Raw genomic sequence first — 25,735 nt, forward strand, 5'->3', positions numbered from 1 at the left:
AGCAATGGATCAGACTGCAGCCTGGCCAAACAAATTGCTGTATCTACTACATTTCTAAAAGCAAGGTGCTTCTACTTTGAGAGCAGATGCCGCAGGGATGTAGAGCTGAAGGAATTTTTATGATTTGCCAAAATACAAGGGGAACTCGGTGAGGACATCAGAACTGGGATGCCCCTGTCTTCTGTCATCAGTGATGCCTTGCTTCATGTGCATCCTTTGTATGCTATGCTGTTTCTAAGCAGTAAAACCACTAAAAATAAAAAGTCAGCAAGGTGGATTGGCTGATCAGGTGCATTTCTCTTTTGGAAGAGATGGTCCTGGTCATGAAACTTCTGTTCCTCACCTGCCTGTGGCCGACAGCAGTGCTACACAGTTCTCAAAGTCAGCATCACCATCTTCATCATCGGCAACAATTTTCATTCTTAAGAAAGCATAACAGGTAAGCAATATACTCTCTGTCTGTGTTCATCTGATAAACTTTATGCTGTCAGCAACCTTTCAATGCACCCTTTTTGTTCACTGTCCTGTTCTGCCAGTTTCTGAATTTGTAGTATGCATAGCATTGATAGGGTGTTCCCAAAACAGAAATGGTGAACAATTGATTAATTTTTCATAAGCAGACATTTCATATTGTGATTTCATGAGTGCTTCATATATATGCAGGTATGTACACACTCACACCCACACGCAGCTCTTTTAACTTGTGTGATACCAGACTACTATTGTGATACCAGACTACTGTTGTGATGTACCGGGTATTCTTGCCTTCTCATTCCCATTACAAGAAGCAGAAAAGCCTTTCAAAGTTCTATGCCAATGTTAGAAAGTGACTTCCATTATGTAAACAGCAGAGTAGCTACACTATCAAGACACAGAAGACGTTTTTATGGCACTAAATGAGGGGAATTGTACCTTATTTGTAGTGATGACACAGTGTGTTCCCTTTCTGGAATATACTTACGCTTTTAGACATTGAAGATTGTCTCTGTTCTTAGTCTTTCCAATCAAGTAGCTGCTTTAAAATGAATAATGATACAAAGGTTTTTACATGTAAGTTTCTGTGCAAAGTGTTAGTGCTTTTTCCCACAAATGCTATTTCACATCTGCCGTGTGAGGCCTCTGAATGTGTTTCCAGATTAATCTAACAGTATGTAAACAGACCAATGACTGCCAGTGATAATCCAAGCAAAATCTCTCTTTGTTGGGAAGTAGGAGAAAGTGTAGTAAGTAGCTCCATTTAAGGAAGGAGAAGGGCTACAACTGTTACATTTTTTGATGTACTTGACCCCCTATTAAAATGGACAGGGGAGCTCACAGTTTATTCATACAATATCACATATTAAGGAAAAGTGACATAAGTGGACTCCTCTGATGTGTTTAAGCTGTTTTTCAAGGTACATGTTTTTAGCAGGTATGTAGCTGTTTATCTTCTGTATTGCTTATGTGATAATCCAGCAGTGACATATCTCTGAATCCCTACATGTCTTGATAAAATCACGTTTAAGCAATGCAAGGCAACAGAACATATCCCAGTGACACAATGGAGGTGCCCGGAGATGCTCTATTGCTCAGTACTTCTGGATTTCAATTCATGGTCATAGGTTCAAGGTTGGTCTAAGCCAAAAGCTCATTAAAAGAATGGCTACTCAGCAGACCGTTTCAAACTCACTGACAGTTTTGGAGTGAGTGCTGGTGCATGATTATTTCTAGTAACAAAACAAAATAAACAGAACTAGCCCTAGCAACAACAGAAGGTCTAATCTGCTGGGTTGCTAGTCTCAGGAAGAATCAGATAGAAACAGAATAAAATATCTTCTTATTGCTATAGTGTAAGGAATGTCTATTTTAAGCTCAGCTGATACACTTTTGTCAGTGGTAAAAGGGAAACATATGCTACTGTTGTTTGCATTTATCCTGTTGCTCCATCACTGGCCTAAAAATACACAAAGCAGGAGAGAAGCCTGGTGGTAGGAGACAGCATATTTTGTGGCATCCTGCTGGACATCCTTTGCTGACCTCTTGCCACAGGACAGCAGTGACAATACTAGCACAGCGTCCTCTCCATCTTCACAGATCTTTACTAATACATACAAATGGATCCATATGACAATCCTGTGAGACAGGCAGAAGTGTGTTAACAGAAAGGAAAGGAAAGGAACAGAAAGGAACAAGGAGAAATGCCAGGACTGCATTCTCAGCTGATGCTGACTGGTGTAGCCATTTTCTTTACACAAGGCAATGCTTTGGCCTTCCATGTCTTCATTTCCTAGGCCCTAGTGATTTGGAACTGGGAAGACGACTGCAGAATCTGAGCCACAGAAGATCCCAAAGCTTAACAGCTGCAAACAAGCTTTTCTGTGGAAAGCATCCAAATACATTTAATTTCTCTTTGTTTGATTCTCTGGCTTTGTTCTAAAGGCAGCATTATTCTCCAGTACATTGCAACAGGGTCTGACTTTCCACCGGCCTCTTTTTCTTTCTGGAGAAAAACCTTTCAGCCAGCACTAGGGTTATTAGGGACACAGCTGACAGATGGCCTTGGTTAAATGGGTAGCCTTTTAAAAAGAATCCCATGTGAAAATGTTACTTAACCTACAAGTTCCACTGTTCTAATAGAGTAACCCAATTCTCCCTCCAAAGCTGTTTGTCTGCATTCTCTTGTAAAGAAGATTTTAAAGCATTAACCAAAAGTACATGAGAAAGAGATTATTCTCATGGTCCATTTCCTACAGCAAAGAACAAAACATTTGACTGTCAAAATATTAGGCTTTTTGACAGTATGTGTTACTGAACATTTAGAAATGCATTTTTATGTGTGAGAGAGAGAGAACTGTACAATTTTGATGATTACATTTATCTGGGTTTCAAAATTTGATAAATGTGTTAAAAAGTTTAAGAGATCACACTGCTATATAACTCCACAGACTCTCCTGGGAATAAGATTACTGTAACTTCTACCTTTTGGATATCTTTGATTTGGTAGTAGCTAGAGTATCTTGGGGACATAGCACTGGAAAGAAGCTTATGGCCATTAAATCTAGGGTATTCTTTTCATAAAATGGTCCTTCATAGTATTCTTTTCATAAATTTACCTAGTTTCATTTTTAATACGATAAGAATTTTTTTCCCCACTACCCCCATACTGCAGCATTAAAGTTAGTGTGGTATCCTGGATGCTGAATTAGTGTAATTGAAACCAAAACCTCTCCGAACTGTCCTTCCTAAGACATGAGTTTCAGATTTTTCAAAATCTGTCGTGATGAAGGTGGTGCTGGAAATGTGTTTATATCTTCCTGGATACCCAGAGGTGCTTCAGCCTTCCTCCAGTCCTACCAAGAACTTTTACCTTATCATTAGTTACGCAGGGCATTAAAACAGAAGAACGGCCACACGGGAACCTACCAAAGGTCCATGTACTATATTGACCTGTTTCCAACAAGGGCCATAAGCACAAGTTTGGAAGAATAAGCACAGGGCAAACAAATAAGATATTTCCCCCTAATACTCCTGCCCATATCCAGTCACCAGATTTCCCTCAGAGACTTCCTGTGTTGTATGTAATTTCTGAAGATTTAGTGACCTTCAGTGGATTTCTTTTCCATGAACATGACAACCAGATGTGACACTAACCACATCAATCCCATGAATGCCACTGGTTATGGAACTACACTGATGGCATTATGCGGTTAAATACTTTAGCCAAAAATGATCCAACTAAGACCTTTGACCTTTCATTCGCTATTAGGTATTCAAGGTTAGGTAGGAGCAGCTAAATTTGTCTTTAAAAGCCTGCCACATATTTGTCTATTGTTAAAAAATTCTGAATTAGTTGTTTTGTTTTTGTAGGCAGTGACTAACTGCTCTTTGAGAGCTCTGTCAGATACCAAGGCATCGAGCCATGACTCCATATAACAGTGTTGGGTAGTGAAGTGTCCAAAGAGTATATCTCACTTTTTTTCATCAAAAGAGCTACTGTGCTTCCATTAACTTCATATATAAGTACCAGAAAGGGTGACTTCCCTATGTTATCTGAAACACTTCAAGTGGAATTTAATTACAGATTACCATTTCATTTGCATAATGTAAACTGTTGCCTGGGATACTGCTGTGTAAAGCGGAGCTCTTATAACTGGAAGCGGTAGTTTCTTGAGCACGTGCTTCACTGAGACTGACAAACTCCTGTTTATCATTGCCCAGTTTATGGCAATACCAGGCCATCTATCAGAGTTCCCTTTAATACTACTGCCCCAAGTAGGTAAAGAGAGATTTCCTTTCCTTAGGTGCATGTGGGTTTTTCCTCTCAAACACCACAGCCTGACATATGCCATACAATGAATGTACAGAATCAATGACTGCATTTAGACTCCTAGATGATGGTGCATTGGCCAAAGCTGTGTGATAAAGAGATCAGGGTGCCAGGCCACTGAAATATAACCTGGCTTTGCTGTGCTTCTGTGAGAATGAAAAGTATATCTTGACTGACCTTGGGAAGCTTTTCTGAGACCTAGCCTAGTTAGATCTGTCTCTTCTGCTTTTTAATGGAATTGGTGCCATGGGAAGGAGCACTCAAGAGAACATCTGCTGATGATTTCACAATGCTGTAGTGCTTTCAATAGTTAGATACAGGTCTAGGATTTCTTGGGAGTAAACAAATACATACATGCGACTACCTTTGAATCATCAGTTAAATAACTGTAATACTGCAGTGAAGACAACTTAATACTGTAACTTTTAGCCAAAGAGCAACATCAGGAGTCCACGTGCTAGTGTTAAAGGAATATCTGCTGTAGAACACTTCTTAGCCTTGGGTGGGGGAAGCAGTCGAGGAGAAAAAATGTGAAGCAGAAGTGTATTATTTTTTAATTATTTTAGAAATTCTAATGGAATTTTTCTAAGCTTTGGTACATTTACACATGCAATGTTACCAGTGTCCATGAAATTAATTCTAAGTACCACGAATGTATATCTTTGCATGTAAGCCTATTTTCCTTCACAATAAAAAAATATATTCTTCCAAAAGAAAGTATTGAAGAGAAGATGTAGTATGTTTGTAATGAAAGTACTATTCTGACCCCTGCAAGATCTTGCCTAGCTTGAAAAACCACTTTGGATAGCAGCTAGAAATAATTATAGATACTCCACCATTTGTACATAAAACATTAGCTTGAAGAGGCTGTTTGAGTAAGTGGGCACAAAAGATGCTTTACATATAGGCAGCATTTCTGTTTATTTTGTCCTCATCGAAGAAAACAGAAGGAATATCAAAATCCCATAGCATTTCTTCTCAGTGGCTCATTAAGAAAAAAATTCCTGCCCTGGTAGCTTATGTTTTGCCTCTGGTGACTAGGGAAAGTCTTCCTCAGTCACATACTTGCTTCTAGTAAGAAGTTGCAATAGATGTATCATGGTTTTAGCCTGCTTCTTCCAGTGAAATCATCGGAGCATCAAACAGGTATTTTCCTTGGCACATCCGATGACAAATAACCTAATGTTTCCAAACTGTATTAGCTGTGCCATGGCATTCTGAACATAATGCATCATATTCTCTTATACTGGTTCCCAAGCAGCAGAATTTCCTCGTGTACCTATTGCAGAGCATTGCAGGTGTTCAGTTCTACTGTCCATTCTACTTTGATACAGGCTTGCTCTGTGGTGGTTTTAATTCTCTGAAGCATGGGGTTTCAGTTTAGTATCCACATAATTTTAATACTCCAAAAACTAAAGTCTGTATTTGAAATGCCTGATGGGTGTTCTGATTGCCCTGGTAATTTGGTTCAGACAACACTGCCAGAGACATTCAAGAATACTCAGGGAAATTAATTTGGTCAAGTCCAACAGTTCTGAATAGCCCGGCAGCCGCCTCAGCATTCCTGTAACATAGCATTTTTAAAAGTAATATATTGGGCTTCATTATTAGGAAAAAAGGGGGGAAAGGAGAAAAAAAAAAAAGTAAATACATGCGCATACCTTATCCTAAGTTGTTGCATACGTCTTCTTAAGCACTGTTTGACTACAGGGCTAATCTTCAGAACAGATTTCTATCATTCAGTCTAAAGTAATAATTAGAGTTGCTGGCACCGAAGTCCGAAAGAATCACGGAAGGCATGAAAGAGATTATGTCTAGGGAGAGTCCCTTGCCTGTGGCAAAGCCGCTGTATTTAAGTTATTCCTACAAACGTATGTCTAACCCATTCTTAAATAGCCGGAGTGAAAGGAGTCTCAAAACCTGCCCAAGCAATATGTTCCCACGTTTCACTATTCTCACCATAAGAAAGGTTTTGCTAATGTGTACCACAGATCTCCCTTGTTGCCACTGCTTTTATCCTACTGGGGAGTGTACATGGAGCAAAGGGCCCTGTAAAAGCTCATGATGTGTTCTGAAACTGTGATGTGTTCCCTCAGTTGTCTTCCTCTAAATTAAACTACACAGATTCTTACAATCTTCCCATGCCTTTCCTGAAAAGGTGGCCCAAAGCCAGGCATAATTCTGCAGCTAAGGTATGGCTAGTTCTGTTATTACTTAGGGCCACCCACTTAAAGTAGGACATGCAACAAGGAGGGGAAACTTAAGGAAACACCGTAGCATTTTCCTTATAGCAGAACCAAGTAATGTAACGGATTCTTTCTAAAGGCTGTGCCCCCCAGCTGCCAGATCTGGCTGTAGATCTTGTCTGTGTTTTAACCCAATGCCTTCGTGATCTGGGCATGTACCAGACCCCTCTGCTTTCTGTGCCACGGTTTTTGTTGATCGGAAAAACGGAAAAGGAGTCTGCATTGTGATGGGCATCTGCTGTTCATTTTAAATGCGTGCCCAGCACATGAGATATCCATCTGGAGAGCTGGACTCCATTCTTAGGCACGTGAATTTCCCAGTGGAGTCTGGGATGTTGTTTAGTACATTCTGTGAAGGGAAGAAAGCAACAGTCACCAGAAAGAAGTACAGAATTCATGGTGTCCTGCTTAGAGCACAGGTTCATCTGTGTTGCCTTGGTTCTATGCAGAGGCTCAGATATGTGTGGCATGGGGAAAAATGCAGAGTCAGGACTCTTGGTGCAAAGAAATACAGCATGCGTGAGCAGCAAATAAGGGCATGAGCTAACGAGTAACTTGGCCAAATCTGAATGATGTTTAAGAGGATCTCAAAGAACAAGTCCCTGGATCCAGGACCATCAGTTTCTCAGTCCTGAAAAATTATTGACTCATTTGAGGTCCTAGGGAAAAAAAAGATTTATAATAAAAAGTATAATTCTCTCTGTAATATGGATAATGTATGAAGTGGTGTTATTTCCAAGTCTGATTTGCAAATGGCTATGTGAATAATAACATTTTTTCAAACAGCTATATTCTCTTATATAGTGATAGATACAATCTCTGAGGGGAACAGAAGGAGAGCTAGATGTTCTTCCTGGGATTTTTTATATATAATTGGTGTCCCTTATGGACCCGGGCACCCTCATACCTGATTTCCCTACCTTGTCTGATATATCTTTCTCCAACTTTATTAACACAGTTGTTTCCCTTATCGTACGAGATTCAACTGTCCAGCATTCTTGGGTCCCTGCTTCATTTAACTAGCACTCTGAATGTCAGGCAGAAAAAAAATGAAGTTGCTTACTTTTTTTTTTTTTTTTTAAACATAGCAAACGAGAAATTAAAATGAGGAAACTTGACAGCACCAAAGTATGGCCACTTAAATCTGAGCAGCTTCTTCGCATAGAGGACCATGACTTTGCACTGAGACCTGGATTTGGAGGTAAGCAGCACATGCCTGCGCTGTGCAGGTTAATAGTTTATCCTCTCTCTGGAAGTTTATTTAAACTCTGTCCAGCAGTGTCACTTAAAATTGAATGACAGACTTAATTGCAGCTGTTTTGTTGTTCTCCAGGAAATAAGAAGAAATCCCAAAATACTTGAAGGCAAGGGACTTTTTTGTGTTTAGCATATCAATAGGAGAAACTGTTCAAATTGTCTCCTTTTCAGAACTAATTAAAAACATATTATGACAATAGGATTCTTTGAGAACAGTGATGAAGGTGTCCCTGTAAACTGCATAGTCTAGTAGCAATTAGCAAATTACTTATTCATTGAATTTTTTTGAGAGATTGAAATGAACCATCAATTCCTAAATCTGTTTCCTCTGTACAAAATTAAAAAACTACCCACAGGCCTTTGGTTTATTACCATGTCATTTCTGTGTTGTTGGGCACTATGATGATTATTTCTTCATTTAACTAAATTGCATGTGGATAAAGGGAGTATTCAATGGGATGTTCACAGTTTGCATTCCATTTTTACTGTCCTTCATGAAAGGTAAAATGAGAAAGCTGCCCCACTAATAAGCTTTGTCTGAGCCTTTGCGTCACCAGTTCTGTGTTCATGATTCATGAAAATAGACTGAACTGCTCTGGATTATGAAGCCAAAATAAAATATATGAGGACCAATAATCAGCTGTGTAAACAAACATAGATCTGGGAGGCTAGCTGAAGTCTGTCGAGCTATTCTTGTTGACACCAGCTGCTGGGACCTGGGGCCTGGAAAGCATGCCAGGAGGGAGACCAGGGGTAAGAAAAGCCTCTCTGGATGCGCTGGGAGAATGTGAAAGGGTTTCCTGTTGCCCTAGAAATTCTGTCTTGTCAGAGAGCAAAAATCTTGCCTGATTTTGAGCAATAGTTGAGATACGTCTGTTTCTTGACAACAAAAGTTGGGATTACCTTTTGCCTAATACCTGTCTAGTCTAATACCTGTTAGTCTGGACATCTCCTTGTTACCACCTGCTTTGCCACACAAGAAATTTAAATATTTGAGCATCATCTCAGAAAGGAAGTAGCATTGCCATGAAAGCAAACAACAGTTTGGGATGTATTTTATTGCTGGATCATCCAGAAAGAAATACTTATGATGTACATAAAAGCAGCTTTCAGAATATACCCTGTGATCTGGCAGTTGTAATTTTCCAGAGGCAGTAAGCATTTTTTTTACACCCAGCAAATCTGTACCAGGCTTTTTCCCCTTGTCCTTTTATTTTCAGATGACTACTCATAGAGCCCATTCAATTCCTATAGAAGCCAGCTGTAGTTTTTCCACTGACTTCATTGCACAGGCCTCTCAATAATCACATTGCCATGGGTATGATTTCAGCTGTACAGAAATAGCTTTCAGCAGAAGAGTGCATCAGTGTTGCTTCTCTTCTATCATCCATGCGCCATAGTGGCATGAGAGGCACTTTTTTCAGTCGCATCCAATAGTTCACACACTTCCCAATTTTCAGAACTCTCTTAATAGGTGGAATACTTATGCGTGAATCTCTCTAGGACTAAAACATAGATCCATTAACATTTTTACAGCGCACAGTGAAAAAAGTCTCAGCGAAATGATTGTCAATCCTAAATTTATACTCTATCATTCCTATCTTACCATTGATTTCAGTGATGTTACAGTAGTAAAGAATGGTTTGTTTTTCACAAGAGGCAGGTTAATAAGGCAGCAGCAGAGAGTACACAAGTGTGACCTCATCAGAGGACAAAACTCACCGACTGAAACATGAATTTGAATAACATACCCGGAATTATTGTATGACAGCAGAGCCAGAGTATGGGTTTCTCTGAAGAACGCTGATGATTAAGTGTGCAGCAGAAGGAAACTTAACTAGAGGAGAAGATGAAATTAGAGATACTGTTGCTACATTCATTGCCATGGCAGTCATAACATAGGCCTGAACTGCATAAAGACTTACAACACTGTGGCTGTATGTATTTAAAGCAGGTGAAATTTTGGGTTTGTTTTTATCAAATCTAATGAAGCATTTCAATACTGTGATTCATGAAGGGCTTGTATCTGTCACATGCCATACCGCATGATTTATTCAGCTCAGCACAATGCATCAATTTACAATACTGATGGGAGAAAAAAGAACCGGGTCAAAACAGCTGGGTGAATACCAAGTATTTTAAAATTATTCTTTACCTTTAAAAGAGGGACAATTTTTTGCCTTCTTCTATACCCCACTGCAATTTTCTGGGTATGTCAGGGAGTCGGAATGGCAGATTTTGTTAACTTAACTCCACTGGGACCCTATCCCTGAGAAGTTCAATCATCCTTTACACCAGTTTGGGAGAAAAAGCAGATGGAAAATTCATGCTGTTTTGAACCTGCTGGAGATCCTTCAGTTCAGGGAACTCTTAAATCTAAATCTGGCTTGTTTGATTTCATTTAGCGCCACACATGCAAAGTAAATGAGGCAGACTACAGGACCCAGAGTTTTTAGTATTTATAATTAAGTTACAAAGGAAAAACAGAGAGCGCACATGCTGAATTTGGTTTGTAAACTGAGCAAATGTGCACAGGAAAAAACTTGGAGGAAACGAATGTAGAACTGTTGGATACTGATGCTACTGGCTGCAGTGTTACTGGAAATAGTTGTGACTTTGCTTCCATGACTGGTTGCTTTCTCATGAAAGTATATCATTGCTCTGTGAAGGTAAGAGATACTTTTTTTCACCAAACGGACACAACTCCGCTGTCATTTATGTGAGTGTATTTTGGCATTCTTCTGTTGATTGCAATGCCATTCCAGCTGCACAATCATCATTTGACTCTCTGACTCTTGATTTTAAAATTTAGTCCTGACATTGTCCATTTATTAACAGATTAGAGATCAAAGTCTGAGAAGCATACTGTGTCAAGATGAAGCAAAACCAGCAAATTGATAGCAAGCTGTTTCTACATTTTTGCTATAGAAATGCTACTTTGTCTCCAGTTCATTATACAGTGAGGTTGAGTGAAGCAAACCAAAAATTCAGTACACCCAAACATTCTTTAAAAAACTAAATTTACACTATTACATTGCACTTACTCCCTAAGCCAGGCTCTTGGGTTGTTGTTTGTGGGGGGTTGGGGGGTTGGTTTTTTTTCCTTTCCTGTTTTTTGTTGTTGTTGTTGCCTTGTAAGTAATGTTAAGGTCTTCTTTTGTTTGGAACTCTCCAACAGAAGGATCCCCGCTGATGCAAACAGATGTGGACCAGCATAGTGAGTTGAGTAATTCCATTAGAGATAGGACTGGGAGCATGGATGTTTCCTTTGCTCAGACAGCTTTACTGCATCAGTGAACATTGTAGGAATTACGTTTAGTCCTTGCTGCTTCCAGAAGCACTGATAAAGGCCAGGAGATGGGTATGTTAGGGTTCCTGCAATGGTATAATAATGCTTGTCAGTTCTGGTAAGGCTGTCCATCCGCATAGGTGCTACCAAAGGAAACAAAAGACTGTCAGTAAACTGAATCAGACCTTTTCATGACGTACATCTTTGAACTACTATGGCCTAAAGTACTTCAGCTGATTTTTCAGTAGCCTGATAAATTGATAATCTGTGAGAAGATAGCTTAAGTTTGGACTGGAGAAAAGGTAAGAAATTAAATTATCTTGCCAGCACTTCTTTGAATGGTCATCCACATGTTTTAAACCCAGTGAGAAAGCGCGAGCACAGGCCAATATCAGACAATGAACAGAGACTTCTAGCAGCTCAGATCTGAGGGCCACGATGCAGTCTGCCAACTGTATGTTGAGAGAGGTGTTAGAGTGAATCCTTAGAAATCCTTTAAATCTACTTTCTTTTCTACTATACATCTATTTATCCATATCCTATTATTTTCTAAACTATCTTATTTCAAAATACTGGCAGAAGTCATTGGTGTGAGCTGTTGGTTTCCTGAGTTCTGTCTCCACTTACTAAACATTAACATTGCCATTAAAAAAAATCATAGACTAGCATATAGAGGAGACCATTAGTTTATTCCTCTGTGCCTTGGTCTTCCATGCACTCTCTGAACTATTTTGCAATCTAAAGATTATGGAACCACAGGATCATTGTCACTGTGTACATGCAAGTTCTCACTGTGTAGTGTTTATATATATATTGAAGTATGACAACTTTATTTTTCTTTTACATTGTGTCTTAAGGACCTGTCATTTCCTATGCTAACAGTATGTTAGTTAAAGAAGTTTTAAAATTGGTTATCTCTGCTTTGTCAACCAATATAGAGGATAATAACATTAGCAAGTATTAGAAATGATGGAAAAGAATTTAGCAGCATTTAGCTGGTCAAGAGGTAACAGTCTTTCTAGACAATTTGCATCCCAATCTGCAATTAAGCATAATCTTAATTCCAAATTTTCAGAGGATCAGAGATCCCATTAGCTCACTCTCCCTTATGTTTCCTCCCTCCTCAAGCTAAGTTAGTAACATTTAAATTCATCTGAAGGTAAAAGGGGCAAAAAGGAAAGAAAATAGGGCTCAATGAATGTTCAAAGAATGCTGCAATTCTAACAGCTCTTTGCCACCAAGTCATTTTCTTTTCTGCACCACAGCTCTCCCTGAAAGATCAGAAATATCTTCTCACTGTGGTGGAGAAAACTCACTCTGATGAAAGTGGAATGGCTTTTTCTCATGTATTACTGGAAGGAATAGCTGGGGTCCAGAACAGGAGGGAAATATTTTGGTAATTTGCAAGACCTCTAATAGGCTCCTTCTCCTGGATTTTTTTCTCTGACATTGCTAATTCTTCTATTTCAAGAGTTGACTACTGGTAATACTAGTCCACCTTCATTTCTCACATAAATAAGAAAGAAACAGAACAGTAACAAGAAGAAAATACCATTGCCGGTAATTCTCCTCTTTCACTCATTGGAGGAAAGTAAATACATCCACATAGCTTCACTTCCCTGGGGCTCGTTTACATTTCTATCTGGTTTTCTTCCTCTACAGACCCACAAGCCTTTTTTAGAAGAAAGTACTCCTATAGACCTTAATCCTGCCCTGGTCTCTGTCTCCTACTGGGAGCTTTCTGTAGACCTAGCTTTTTTCCCAGCATACTCTGTTACAAAGCCAGCTGGGCTACAGTGGCTGGTTTTTCTAAATTCAACATTTGTCTTATGGAATTTCAGGTGCAATCCGCTGCGTGTTCAAAGGTCTGACTATTACAAAAATACTATAGCATTCACTAAAACAGTCATTATTACCGTAGAAATTGATCCTAAAATGCTAAAAGGATATCCTTTTTATGTAATATGCCTTCTAAAAAGGGTATAATATAATTTGTCTGCTGTACTATCTATTAAAAAAAAAATTCCATGCTCATCAAGGAGTTCTTTTGCTATGTTAAACCTTTAAAATAAAAGACTGGAAATGGCTCGTGTGAAGATAAATCCATCTGAAAACAATTCTATTTTTTCTGCTGAGGAGTAATTGTATTGAAAATCTGTGGAGCCTCCATTGTGAAAATCACTAATCCCTCTAAAATAATGATTTGTACCAACGCTCCAGAAGCAACTGAAGCTGCTCAATTTAATAACAAAATCCTCTCTGCCATCCCCAGTTCTGTCAAACTGGGAAATAAAACACACAGCTTTGCTCTGGTTACTTTTTTCCAAAGTGAATTTGATGTTGTTGCCTGATGGTCAGCCAGAGATTGAAGTTCTCAGTATACTAGGGAGAAAGCTGTGGTGCAGATATAGGGCTACACAAATCATTTCACTGTTGTGGCTGGTTTGGGATCCTTTCCAATGCTTATTGAAATGCCCTTTTTTAAAAACATCCAATTGTGGTAAAACAAATCCAAGTGATGAAGAAATTACAGTTCTCAGCAACCTGTTCCCAATAGTTAATTATTACTGTTTCTAGTGGAGTTTTTTTTTAATCACAGAAAGAACTGTCCCCAGAAAACTACAAAGCTCAGAAGGCCTAGACCACAGTAAGGCCAATATGTATCTTATGGGGAGGTGGTGTTAGTGACAAAAATATAAAAATGCTTCAGATTAGAAAAGTGAACAGCACACTGAAGTGACCAGGGTTGCATATATGTGCAGTGTGTAGTGTCTTTATCATCTACTTACATTTGTTGCCAAAGTACAGTCAGAATGGGAAGAAAATATTTGCAGCTGCTATGATCTGTCAGTAATAGGTCAGGGCTGGGATCAGGGGATGTCATTTAATAATTGTCTCTAGTGAATGCTAGACTGAACAGTATTTTCTGATTAAGCAGTATGAATATGGTCTTTGGCCTTTCCCCAAACAGAACAGGAATCTCTTTTTAAGAAGTCTGTTTCACAGTTCTAGCATTTCTACCTAATTAGGAACAAATTTCATTGTAACAGTTCCCCTTTTATTTAATTCACTTTAGAACCATCCACTGTATTTCTCCTGGCCATAACTTTTGATCTCTTTTATGCTATTCAGTGCCCCCACTGACTTAGTTTTATAACAGTTCCCAACTTAATGCAAGCTGTCCTTTCAAAGAATCAAGTGCCTCTGTGTGTATTTATGTATAACTGGCACTTCAGTTTGTGTGCATGTAACCAACATAATCATAAGCTGCCACTCATTTCAAGTTCTGTGATCAGTTCCTTTATATCTGCCCAGATGAGGTGAATTATTGAATGAAATTGTGCCCACACTGGAATAGTACTTGTTGGGGTAGAAAATTATCTGTAATTTTTGCAAATCCCAAGAAAGTATTAGGATGGCCATCATCACACTTTGAGCAGCTGTCACTAAGAAAAACCTTTTCCTCACTACACATGATGTATGTGTACTTAGAAAGCCAGTCGTTCTATTCGGTGATAAAATTTGTGGGTAGCTCCTTGCCTGTTTGAAGAATGTTGATGGCTGACATTTAACTTTATTTGCTTTAGAGTTTTCCTTGACTCAGAAACTAGTAACACAGTTGTTTTATGCAGAGAGCTGCCCCCCTCTCCTCCCCTTCCACCCACATAATTCTACATAAATAGGACTAAACCCACTGTTTTTAACATGCTAGTCATGCAAATCATCCCCCAAAGTTTTAGTAATACCAGTTAAGATCAAATGTATGCTCAGATATGAGCACTGCCGGTATATCCTACCATGTGCCTCTGCCATAGTCCCATAGTTTGGACCCACCTACAATACAGAGAAGTTGGAGCTTTGTGACGGGTAAGGTTAGACAATACACAGTTCATCTGCCTATTTGCAGTCACTCTAAGCAACCCTGGTAACCAACGGGCATTTCCAAGGCATGAGCCATCTCACCCCTAGAAAGTGCCTGTTACACTGCACGGACTTTAAAGGGAGCCAAAGGCGCTGAGGCCAGATTTGTGTCTTCACTGCTGTTTGCATAGTTGTCAGCTTTAGTACTGATCATGCTCGTGGGCTACAGCGTTGTCCTTCTGCAGCGAGCCTGCTCCCTGGGGCACCCTGCCTTGTGTACAGCTAGCTGAGGTGTCAGCTCTGCAATGTAGGCTTGTCCCGTTTCGGCATGCAGATGAGGAGCTTGATAGACAACACCTCATCTTTCTGCAGTGTCTGCATTTAAAAGGTGTGTGAACGCCATTTGTGAACGATGATCACATCATGTATAAATCCCGCAATGACTTCTACTTAGGTTAAACCTGTCTTTAGTTTACAAGATAGTTTAGATTTCATTGGAATACTGACAGGATGACTCCACTCAGATTACAACCAGGCATTTTTGTACCAGTACTTGGTACAAGTTGGTATTTAGCATGAGTAAGCTATGTGTGTGGTGTGGTCAAAACAAAGACAAGAAGTAGTCAAAACTGGTTTAGGAGACGCATAAAAATTTTTATTGGTTTGTGTGAAGAAGCCTGGCTGGATATATACATTGATGCTCTTGTGCATCAGCCTCTAGGGCAGATGTCTCCTGCTGTCTCTATTCTCCAAAAGAAGCAGCATTTTCCCAAGTGCTGTCTAGTGTTTTACTAGTAAACTAATTGACTGAACTTTGCTGTCTGGAGTCCTGAATTTTGTTTTGAGCTTTGGCCAACAGACTGGGCGATGCATTCCTCTCAGAGGGAGACGTGATTTCTGAGCCAGACAGCACAGCTCTTGTCAGTGGTGAAACATGCTCCTGTGTGCCCTGGTAAATCTGAACACATTTTACCTTGCTTTCCCATGCACAATGCATCTTCATCTGTTCTGTGCGAGGTCAAACCCTCCATTAAAAAATACAAGTCAAATCAAGAGATTACAGAGACAGATTTTAAAATACCTCAAAAATAGTTCAAGATCTCTACTGGTAAGAACTAGAGGCAGCTGTGTAATCCTCGAGGGCTGCTATTTTAAGGATAATTCCAAAAAGAGACATAGTATTGTGGCTGGTTATCAGGAGAGTGATATTTCTGGACTATTTTGACTATCTTGACACTGATAAGAGGAAAAGACAAGAAAAAGAGAAAGACAAGTTAAAAAAGCTGTTGCTATCTCCTGCTGTTCAGACTTCCTTGTACTCATGTTTTGTACCGGGTTATTTAAAATTTGTACTTTAAAAATATTTTAACTGACTATTTTTAACAAATGTAATTGGAATCCCATGTACAATAATTACTATTGATTTTCATGCCAAATGCAGAATATTCTTTGGGGGGTGTGTATACACATATATGCACTCATCTCTCTTCTCTCCCTCCTCCATAAGGAAGTGATTAGTCAATTGCTTTAGAGGAATGACTTGCTTGCTGAAAATTACACGGTTACATAACCCACATAGAACTAGATCCCTCATTCTAGATATTGTACACTGAAGAAACTGGAAATAATTTTATATTTTGCTATAATTTTTAATAGATTTTTAGTCAATTTGTTGTAAAAATGCAAATATGGTTTTATAATTTGTTCATTCAGATCCGATTGTGTTATAAACTCACAGTCTTTTTCAGTGGCATGAAATAGTGGGGTATATATAAAATAAAGTCACCTAGTGCAGTTTGGTATGTATTGTACTTGATAGTAAATTATGTACCCAGTAATACACAACACTCCATCACAGAACATGCTTAGTATGTGTACATCTTTTCCCTTATGAGGTAGTAAGCAAGCGATCCTTTTTCCAAATATCTATGCCAAACTTTGAATAGCTAAGTAACTAAAGATAATTAGGGGGCGTAATAGATATTTTCTTTATAACTGTGAGAATAAGCATTGGAACTGGTAAGTAAGCTTTGCAATCTTTGATGTATTCGATACATTTACTCAGCTTTTCACTATGACAGTTCTAAATAGCACTCCAAGCAGTTTATTAGCTTTGGCACCACAAGGAAGCTGTCACTGCTGTCCAAACTGCAATGCCAATAACAACTAGTCTGGCTGCAAAAAGATCACTGAAGATTTTGTACTTAGTTTTACAACTGTTTAGCATCGGGTTTTACTTTGTTGCCATGGACTTTCTCATTCAGTGTACTAAGGTGGACAGACCACAGTAAATGCTGGGATGGGGTGCTCTCTGTATGTTGCTGATACACAGCCTTCCCTTTAAAAAGATGGATTTACGCTCCTCATCACTCTTTCATTCTGTTACATTGAAGGGTCACCAATACCTGTGGGCATTGATGTGCAGGTAGAAAGCATTGACAGCATATCTGAAGTTGACATGGTAAGTTGGTTATTAGAACTGGACTAAAGAATTACAGCCAAAATTCAGGGTCTCAGAAGCATCCAGCTGGATGAAGTAGAATAATACAGTTAAAGAAAGCAAACCCTTAAAGAGCACAACCTTGCCTTGAAGCATGCAAGTCATTCTCATTTAAACTAGTAAGTGTTATATAAAAGCACATGTTGAATTTCTCCCTGGGCAAGAGGAACAGATGAGAGTGGACAGTGCTCTGATTTGAAAATGCCAACCATTCAGTAAGCCCCATGGGCTTCCACGTGAGCTCTTAGTGCTCTGCACATTAGATCATGAGGCTTCATGTTCTTTGCTTCCTTTGCTTATGCAGATCTGAATAGTCCCATCATTTCTGGCATGGGTGGAGCTGTGGTCATAACAAATGGAAATAGAAAAATCAGTTCCAGGAATGGTCCTAGGAAGGAGATGCCCTCACTGCAATCAAGGACTTGTAGCACTGAAATGCAGGCTGTTCATTCCTCAGCTGAAATTGTCACTAGTAATGCCACCCAGACATTAGTGCCAAGTTGCTCTGTCCAAGAATAGCAAGTCATGTTAACTTTGCAAAGAGATCTCATTTACAATATCTTTTCACAGGGAGCGTAGCTCTAGTCGTAGGTGTTGAGTTTGCAATGGGATCTGTCAGTATGCATTCCTTTGCAAACCTACCCAAATCACAAAATCATATTACAGGGGCATAAAATCATATTACAGGGGAAGACCTAAGTATCTTCCCAGTATTCATATCAGAAGTAATTGTTCTACTGAGATAAACGATGTCTGCCTAATAATGCAAAAGTTATATAGGTGAGCACAGAGCAGTCAGGCTGTGCAGAAGCTCAGGCTGGATTTGCAGCACCCTCTCCATCTCTTTCCAAATGTATATCTGCAGTCATGTTATTTCTCTAAATAGGATGATAAAATATTTGTAACAATCTTTCATATTAAAAAAATTGTAATTCTTGTAAAATTTAATTGTTACTCTTACGAAATTAATCATATTGTTTCTTTATGATGCATTTCATTCATAAATATACTAATCTAATCTAATCCATGCAATATTTGTACAAAATGTATGTATTTGTACAAAATGTACAGATTAATGGGCTTTACAAATTGACCTAATGCTCATGAAGAACTCAAATTAATCCCTTTGTAAAGGAACCACAGTCCGTTCTGGGAAAAGCTTGTGAAGATTTCCAAAGGAAACCCCTTTCCATTTGCCTTTGCTTGGTTTTAAAGTTTCTTTTTCACTTCACTGATGGCCCAGTCCAGCAGACCACTGAAATCTGTAGAAGTTTTATCTAAGTATAAATGAAGTGTGAACCTCAGACTCAGACACCAGTGACAAGGCAAACGGTCAGTATCTCAGAGGTAGTTCCAATCTATATTTAAGCTCATTGAGTGGCATTTGATTCCTCTCATTGAGGATTCTCCAGATGATGTCCAGAGAAGAAATTAATCCTTTGCATGAGTTGATTACTTTGTACTGTTTTCTATTGTATGTGAATAAAACAAGCATTTTCTTCTTTTATTTTTAATTAAACAAAGGACTTCACAATGACTTTGTATCTCAGACATTACTGGAAGGATGAAAGACTTTCATTTCGTAGTAACAAAAACAAAAGTATGACTTTTGATGGAAGACTGATAGAAAAGATCTGGGTACCTGATGTATTTTTTGTACACTCCAAAAGATCTTTCATCCATGATACAACTGTGGAAAATGTCATGCTCCGAGTATATCCTGATGGCAATGTACTCTTCAGTCTACGGTAAGAACAATACCCTTTTCTAAGAAAATACATGACTGCAATTATGGACCAATAGTCTGTACAGTGAGAAATTACTGGAAATACTTGCAGTTAAGATTCTGATACTGGACTGGCATTAATCCCCTTGTATCAGATAATGGGAACTGGTGACAAGAGTACCAGTGGGAAAATAAATTTAGGATTGATAACATATAGATAACACATTTTTCTATCATTCACATATTGTTTCCTGTCACAGCATAATGGCAGTTTTTTCATCTGTTGTAAATAGCACTGAAGTTTATCAAGTGTTAATTCATTGCCAGTGGTTTTAGCAATATTGCAGTAGTTTTACTGTTGAGTACAGTAAAGCCCAAAATTATTAGCAAAGAGCAAATGCATTTTTTTCCCCCCTGAGTCTTTTAAAACTATGTGTCTCAGCTATTTTCACCCTGGGATACCTGTAAACATGCCATTGATATTAACTGGGGCTCCAGATAGGCACAGAGAGTAGATTATTGGTACTGATACGAGCAATGTTAGACAGGCGTGTTGTATGACTACAAGGAACTGGAAAGTGAAACAGCAGTTCCAGGCCTGGAACAGCAAGGTCATTAAATGTGTCTCCCTTCTATCTATGTGTTATTGCTTTTCTTCATGAAGCAGATTTGGATGATGTGGCAGAAATAGTTTTAATGGAGGAATTTTCCCCCTATGGTAGAGGCCCTGAGGCCTGTGCATTGCAGAAATCACAGTTCTTCAGTTTGTTACTAATTAGGCCTGTGCACAGAGGTAATATTTCATCTAATCTGGATGGTTTGAAGATTTATGCAAGCACTTGAGATTTTGGCTGTGTAATATTTGTTCCAACAAGTAATGAATTTATCTACCCTCTCATGAAGACGTGCAGAAACCCTCACAATAACAGCTGTACTCAACTTTAAAATAGTGTATGTTCAAGAATCACACTGACCAGTAAGAAACAATGAATGAGGTGAAGCATGCATTTTATTGCTATATTCACTTCCATGCTTCATGAGAGAAAGAGAGGGATCAGAAGAACTACACTACTACACTAAAGCTTACAGCAGTGGCTCTCCATGTGAGGGGTATGACATGCCTTCAGTTGGGGGAAGGAAGAGTGGCGAAGAGACATAAGATGGGCAAACACATTCTGTCAGCTTGCTGGAGAGGTGAAGTGTCATCAGGATTAACAGCAATAAATTGTGCACAAATAGTTATAAACCAAAGGGAGCGTGTGATGGGAAGGACAGAAATGGAGACAAAGGAAAAAGCGAGATGGGAGGGAAGGAAAAGGAAGAATTAGAGCTGAGGGACAGACACAGTGTGAATCAATGTGCTATGTCTGCTTATTGCTTGGAATCCCCTCTGTGATGGAAGCCCTTGCCCTGGGTCCTGCACCACATTTGCAAGCTGGTGCTCTACTTCTCTTCCTTGCCTTCATCCTCTCTGCTCCCACAGTTATCTTTCCCTAACCCTGCATTACCAGATGGGGTGTACTGGTTGACTCCTTGCTCTGACAGGTGAGCTTGCAGCCAGCCTCACCTTCCTATGCCAGTGAATAGCAAAGCCCCAAAGTTCCTGCCAAACCTGTGGAATTCTTCCTGGACATAAGCAGGAAGGGCAGGTGCCCTGTCCTCTTCCTTTCCTTCTCTATCAGTTCTTATCAAACTAAGAGGCAGGGAAAGGGGTGACCTAAAGGCTGGTGAACCAAGGTTTTAAAATGATTAAAGTGAAACAATGTGTTTCTAGCCTGAGTGGTATTAATGTGTATGTTCCTAAAGAATCAGATGCTCATTAAATTATCTTTTTTGTATTGCCAGTTTTACATGCAGTGGGCAGATTATATTCTAAATACTTCTGTGCAAGAAATCTGCATATTCCACAGTTTTTCTTCAGTGCCTGACATCCGGGATTTTATTGAAGCAAAGCAGAACAAAAATCCAGATTTGTTGCTAAAATAGTCTTTCTTTTTTTTGATCAACATTTTCTTGTTTTTCCCCGATCCTTTAATCAATAGCTAAAAGATGGAAACAACATCCATAGTTGGAAGTCTTATGCACGATTTTAAAGATGTACCACTCTTACAGTCTCATTTCAAGCCAGTAAAATCTTACACTTGTAAAAATTCAGCTACAGTGTGATTACCAATCACAAGTTTTCAAAGATCCCTTATATACCCAGTATATCCCTTACCACTTAAATGCCTGTAGGATTCAGTTTGTGGAAAACTGAAAAATCAAACTACAGTATCAAATGACCTGCAAGCTGTGACAAGAAAGGGAAATCTGGCAATATTTACCATATTTAAATTGCTGCCTCTAGCGTTTTTTTTGTTTATTGGTTAAAATGTCAAGGCACATTTATCTTCTACACGTTTGTGAAAAAGCAGGTAGAATGCAAAATAATGCCTTTGCCTAGATTGCCTTAAGCTTTTTAGAGTATAAGGCATTTCTGTCATGTTGAAGAGGAGAGTAGGCTTCCAGACATTGCAGCTTATCTTTTTATGCAATTAAATATTATAACCATTCTAGCTGGGAAAATAGAAGTTGGAATAATATTTGCTCTAATCTGTGGTATTATCTACTTCAGCCTATGAGAAATCCAGTCAAGAGGTGTGAACTCTGCTTGTTATTCTTCATAACTGTAACCCTTCAAAGCAAAACGTGTGAAAGGCTAATGAAGGATCAGGCCAGTAAAAGGTTTAAAAATTGAAGGTAATGTTCTTCATAAGAAAGAGTATTTATGTTTAAAAAATATGGTCCTCTCACTGATTTAGTTTTATCTCACTATCTTGAAACAATTTTAGAAGTGTCTAAAAAAAGTAGAAAAACTCCATCATTAGGATTCTAAACAGCCGATTGGTTGGGGATCTCACAAAGATGTCTGCACAATCCTAAGAAAGTATGAAATTTTTCATTTAATTTCTGATTTTCTGTTCCTTTCTGCAGAATAACAGTTTCTGCTATGTGTTTCATGGATTTCAGTAGGTTTCCTCTGGACACTCAGAACTGTTCTTTAGAACTGGAAAGCTGTAAGTTTAATTCATACCTGTTCTTCACATGTGCATTCTTACCAGCACTCCATCTTGTTCATAATACCTTTTTCACTTATTTTGTTGTGTGACCTGAATGCTGCAACCTGTACATATTAAACTGTGGCCAGTTTGGGATCTTTCCAGAACGTAGTGAGCTTTGAGAAGGTAGAAAAACCATCATGCACCCTGCTTTGTTTTGACTGGATTGATATTCCAAGGCCTAAATCTAAAAATGTTTCCTCTGTCAAAAATCACGTTTTTTTCTGAGAAAAAAGTTCAAGTTAAAAGTAAAGTAAGATGTCAATATTTGGCCTAATGAAAAAATAAAAATGAGTGCTTTTTTTGCTGTGAAGTGTCTGCTTTCTCACCCCTGACTTAGCTGTCTGTAGTAAGTTGGAGAGCTGGACGACAAAAGGTAATTCTGTTATGCAGAGCCTTTTGATATCTCAAAATTCATTATTTGGATTGTAAGTAAAACTGGGATGCTGGTTTGTTGTTTAGTCTTGGAAAAAAGAACAGAGCCCCAGTGTTCAGGCAGTCTGCTCAGTGTGGCACCTCCAGAGCGCCAGTCCTATGTGCCTTGTGACCCTGAGCATGCCCATGTACCCCATCTGTCAGGTAAGCTGCTGGCAGGGCACAGGACTGGGCTCCACTTGGAACAAGATGGAATATGGTCTTTGCAAAATTTTCCATGTCAACTAACAGGCAAATTGGTGTAAAAAGAAATGTTTCTTTGGGGTTTTCCCAAACTGTTTGAGTGGTCTCCTATCCCTAAGAAAAGAAAACAGAAGCATTATTCCCGCAGAAGAGGTGATTTAGTTTTTACTTTCTCATAGATGCATACAATGAAGATGATCTGATGTTATACTGGAAACATGGAAACAAGTCCCTGAGCACAGATGAGCACATCTCCCTCTCCCAGTTTTTCGTCGAAGAATTCAGTGCTTCCAGTGGACTAGCTTTTTACAGCAGTACTGGTATAGTAAGCCCCTGTCATTAAAAGAGAGCAGCACAGGACACAATCATGCAGAATGTCTTTCACATTTAAATTCATTGCTAATTAATGACTGTTACTGCTGAGAGATCTCCGTTAAAATGAGGTCTGTCAATCACACTGGTCTGTTGGCCTAGGTCCTCGGATCTCTTTACATTACCAATGTCACACTTTCTTGGTATTAGAAGAAGAGGCCATAATAATACTTGTAACTTAACATCTGACAAAAAGAACCTGAAAAAAATGCACAACAACCAAATATATGCTGTTGTGAGCTCTTGGTGCTTCTCTGAAAGCCACTGGAATATTGGGTTTACAGGAATCTTTGGGTCCTGGTTATATAGAAAAGCTTGAAAACGCGAACCCTAAAGGGTCAAGTGCTAGAAAGCAAGCAAGAGGATCTCCAGTGTGTCTTATTGTCTAAAATCTCCTCATTTTAGAGCTGTAAAATGTCATTAGAAGTCTACTAACTGTAATATTTCTGGACAAGAGCATTTATAACCTATTGAGTTCTAATTCATGGTTTGCTTAATGTTCCATGTTTGTGCATAAAGTTGCAGAAAAACATCCCTTTTTGTCAGTGCTACATTGTTTAAATACAGATATCTGCCCCAGACAGGTTTTTATATCTTCCCATAGATCTTGAACTACACTTTCTGGCAAACTGCACAAGGCTTTAGGAGTTTATTATAGTCTTGATTTCATGCAAGGTGGGTTTTATTTTCTCTGTGTACATGCAATTATAAATTTTGAAATACTTCTCTATGTAAGTAGTCTAACCATACATTTTTAACCAGGTAAAACAGCATGCTCGCTACTTTCCAGTCTGAATCAATTCATTTCAGTGTGGATATTGCCCTTTATATCAAGGCAGATTAATAAAATAGAAATTATTCCATATAATATGATAAAATGCATAACGCTTTGGAAAAAAGCCTTTAAGACATACAGGAAAGCTGCAAATATATTTATTTACTGTATTTTGTTTACAGGATAGCTTCTTTTTAAAAAAAGAGCCATTCAAGTTTGCGGTGGCTGATATTGAATGCAGAAATTCCAGTTTAAATTATGATGCAGCCTCAGCAGTGAGGAATTCACAGCTTGATCAGGTTCTTCATCCTTATCTCTTGCTTGTGTATGAGCTAAGAACAGAGCTCCAGCTTTCAAGAGCCACTGTCATGTGGGAAGAGGGCAAGTGACACCTTACTATCATAACTGTGCCTTGGTGAGAGCTAGGTCAGATTTGTCCTTTTTGCAAGAAGGAGACTGGGATGTTTTCCACCACATTTAAAGATCACTGGGTGTTGAAATTGAGTTCCAGGAACTCAGCTGGCTTCTTTCTCCCTTGCTATTCTCATCAAAAAACACTTACGCAAGCAAATACGGCCTTGTGCACACCAGTGCAACCTCATACCACCCCGGTACACAGGCCTTTGCAGCACCTTTGCAGCACCTTTGACTTTGCAAAGTGTAACTGCTTAACACTTACACGCAGATGTTTTGATGATGAGCTTACTCAGCAGGGTAAAGGTGACAGGAAAGACTTTTTTTAAGTCACAGGAACCACTGGGAAGTACCTGAATAACGCATGTACCATATCTGTTAATTAGAACACTGCCCTTTGTAGACAGACACTTTTCTTTGGCTTTGAGGTTTTGTTTCACTCAGGACCTTCCACTTTCTCTTGTTTTTTTATTTTGCTTCTTTTTGGAAGAAACTGATCACACACAGATCCCGCCCCCCAAAGTAATAGTGGGGAACAATGAGCACAACTGTAATGGGATCCATCTCTCCCTGAAGAGTCTTGGGCAAAAAAAATGGACAAGAACGCTGCTCACAAAGCAGCCTTATGCATTTTAGGTTCTGCATATCCTTTCCTGTGAATCTCAGTGAACTACACATGCATAGCATTTAGGCTTTTGGATTCCCCTGGCCTCCAAAGGAGCAACAATTTCAATCCATTTTTGAGAAAATAATTTTTAAAACCAAAAACCTTCTCCACAACTGAAAACACATGGAGCGTGTTTAATATTAGATGGGGTTATTGTTGAGATATTCTTTTTTATGAAGTCGCTCTTTGTGATGGCATGATGGCTCCAACACAGGCTCATTGATGTTTCTATTTGTACTGGACAGGCAGATGCTGCGCAGCCAGCCACTTTTGTCTTCTTTTCACCTCACTATAAACTGATTTCCCTCCCATCGCAAGAGGTATGGCACACATCCTTTGCTGCACAGACAAAGCATGCCCCAAAACTCACTAGATGGCACCCTTTCCTCTAAAGTCAACGCTGGGCAGGCAAACCGGTGTGACCATAGGAACAGAAGTGCAGCTTGTTGCTGGTTATTTCTAGCATGACAGAAGGCAGGCTACTTTTTGGGGGAGGCAGGGTGTTGGCTTCACTGTCCTAGCTGGACTGGACAATTATATTCTGTCTGTATTCTCCCGGCAGTTTCACTTGAAGTCTATTTACTTTTTTTCAATTTCCTAACCTCA

General features: G+C 39.0%; 1 protein-coding gene across 1 annotated transcript in view; it reads left to right on the top strand.

Annotated features, from left to right (window-relative positions):
• Positions 1 to 311: 311 nt before the first annotated feature.
• The window catches only part of GABRR3 (gamma-aminobutyric acid type A receptor subunit rho3), a 29,693-nt gene continuing 4,269 nt past the window's right edge, over positions 312 to 25,735 (top strand). Inside the window, exons 1-6 of the mRNA XM_009816301.2 lie at positions 312 to 439; positions 7,641 to 7,753; positions 17,353 to 17,420; positions 18,984 to 19,207; positions 22,159 to 22,241; positions 23,081 to 23,221. Of these exons, the coding sequence (XP_009814603.2) occupies positions 312 to 439; positions 7,641 to 7,753; positions 17,353 to 17,420; positions 18,984 to 19,207; positions 22,159 to 22,241; positions 23,081 to 23,221 (757 nt within the window). The remainder of the gene's footprint in view (positions 440 to 7,640; positions 7,754 to 17,352; positions 17,421 to 18,983; positions 19,208 to 22,158; positions 22,242 to 23,080; positions 23,222 to 25,735) is intronic.

The sequence above is a fragment of the Gavia stellata genome, chromosome 1 (assembly GCF_030936135.1).
Source record: "Gavia stellata isolate bGavSte3 chromosome 1, bGavSte3.hap2, whole genome shotgun sequence".
Taxonomy (NCBI): Eukaryota; Metazoa; Chordata; class Aves; order Gaviiformes; family Gaviidae; genus Gavia; species Gavia stellata.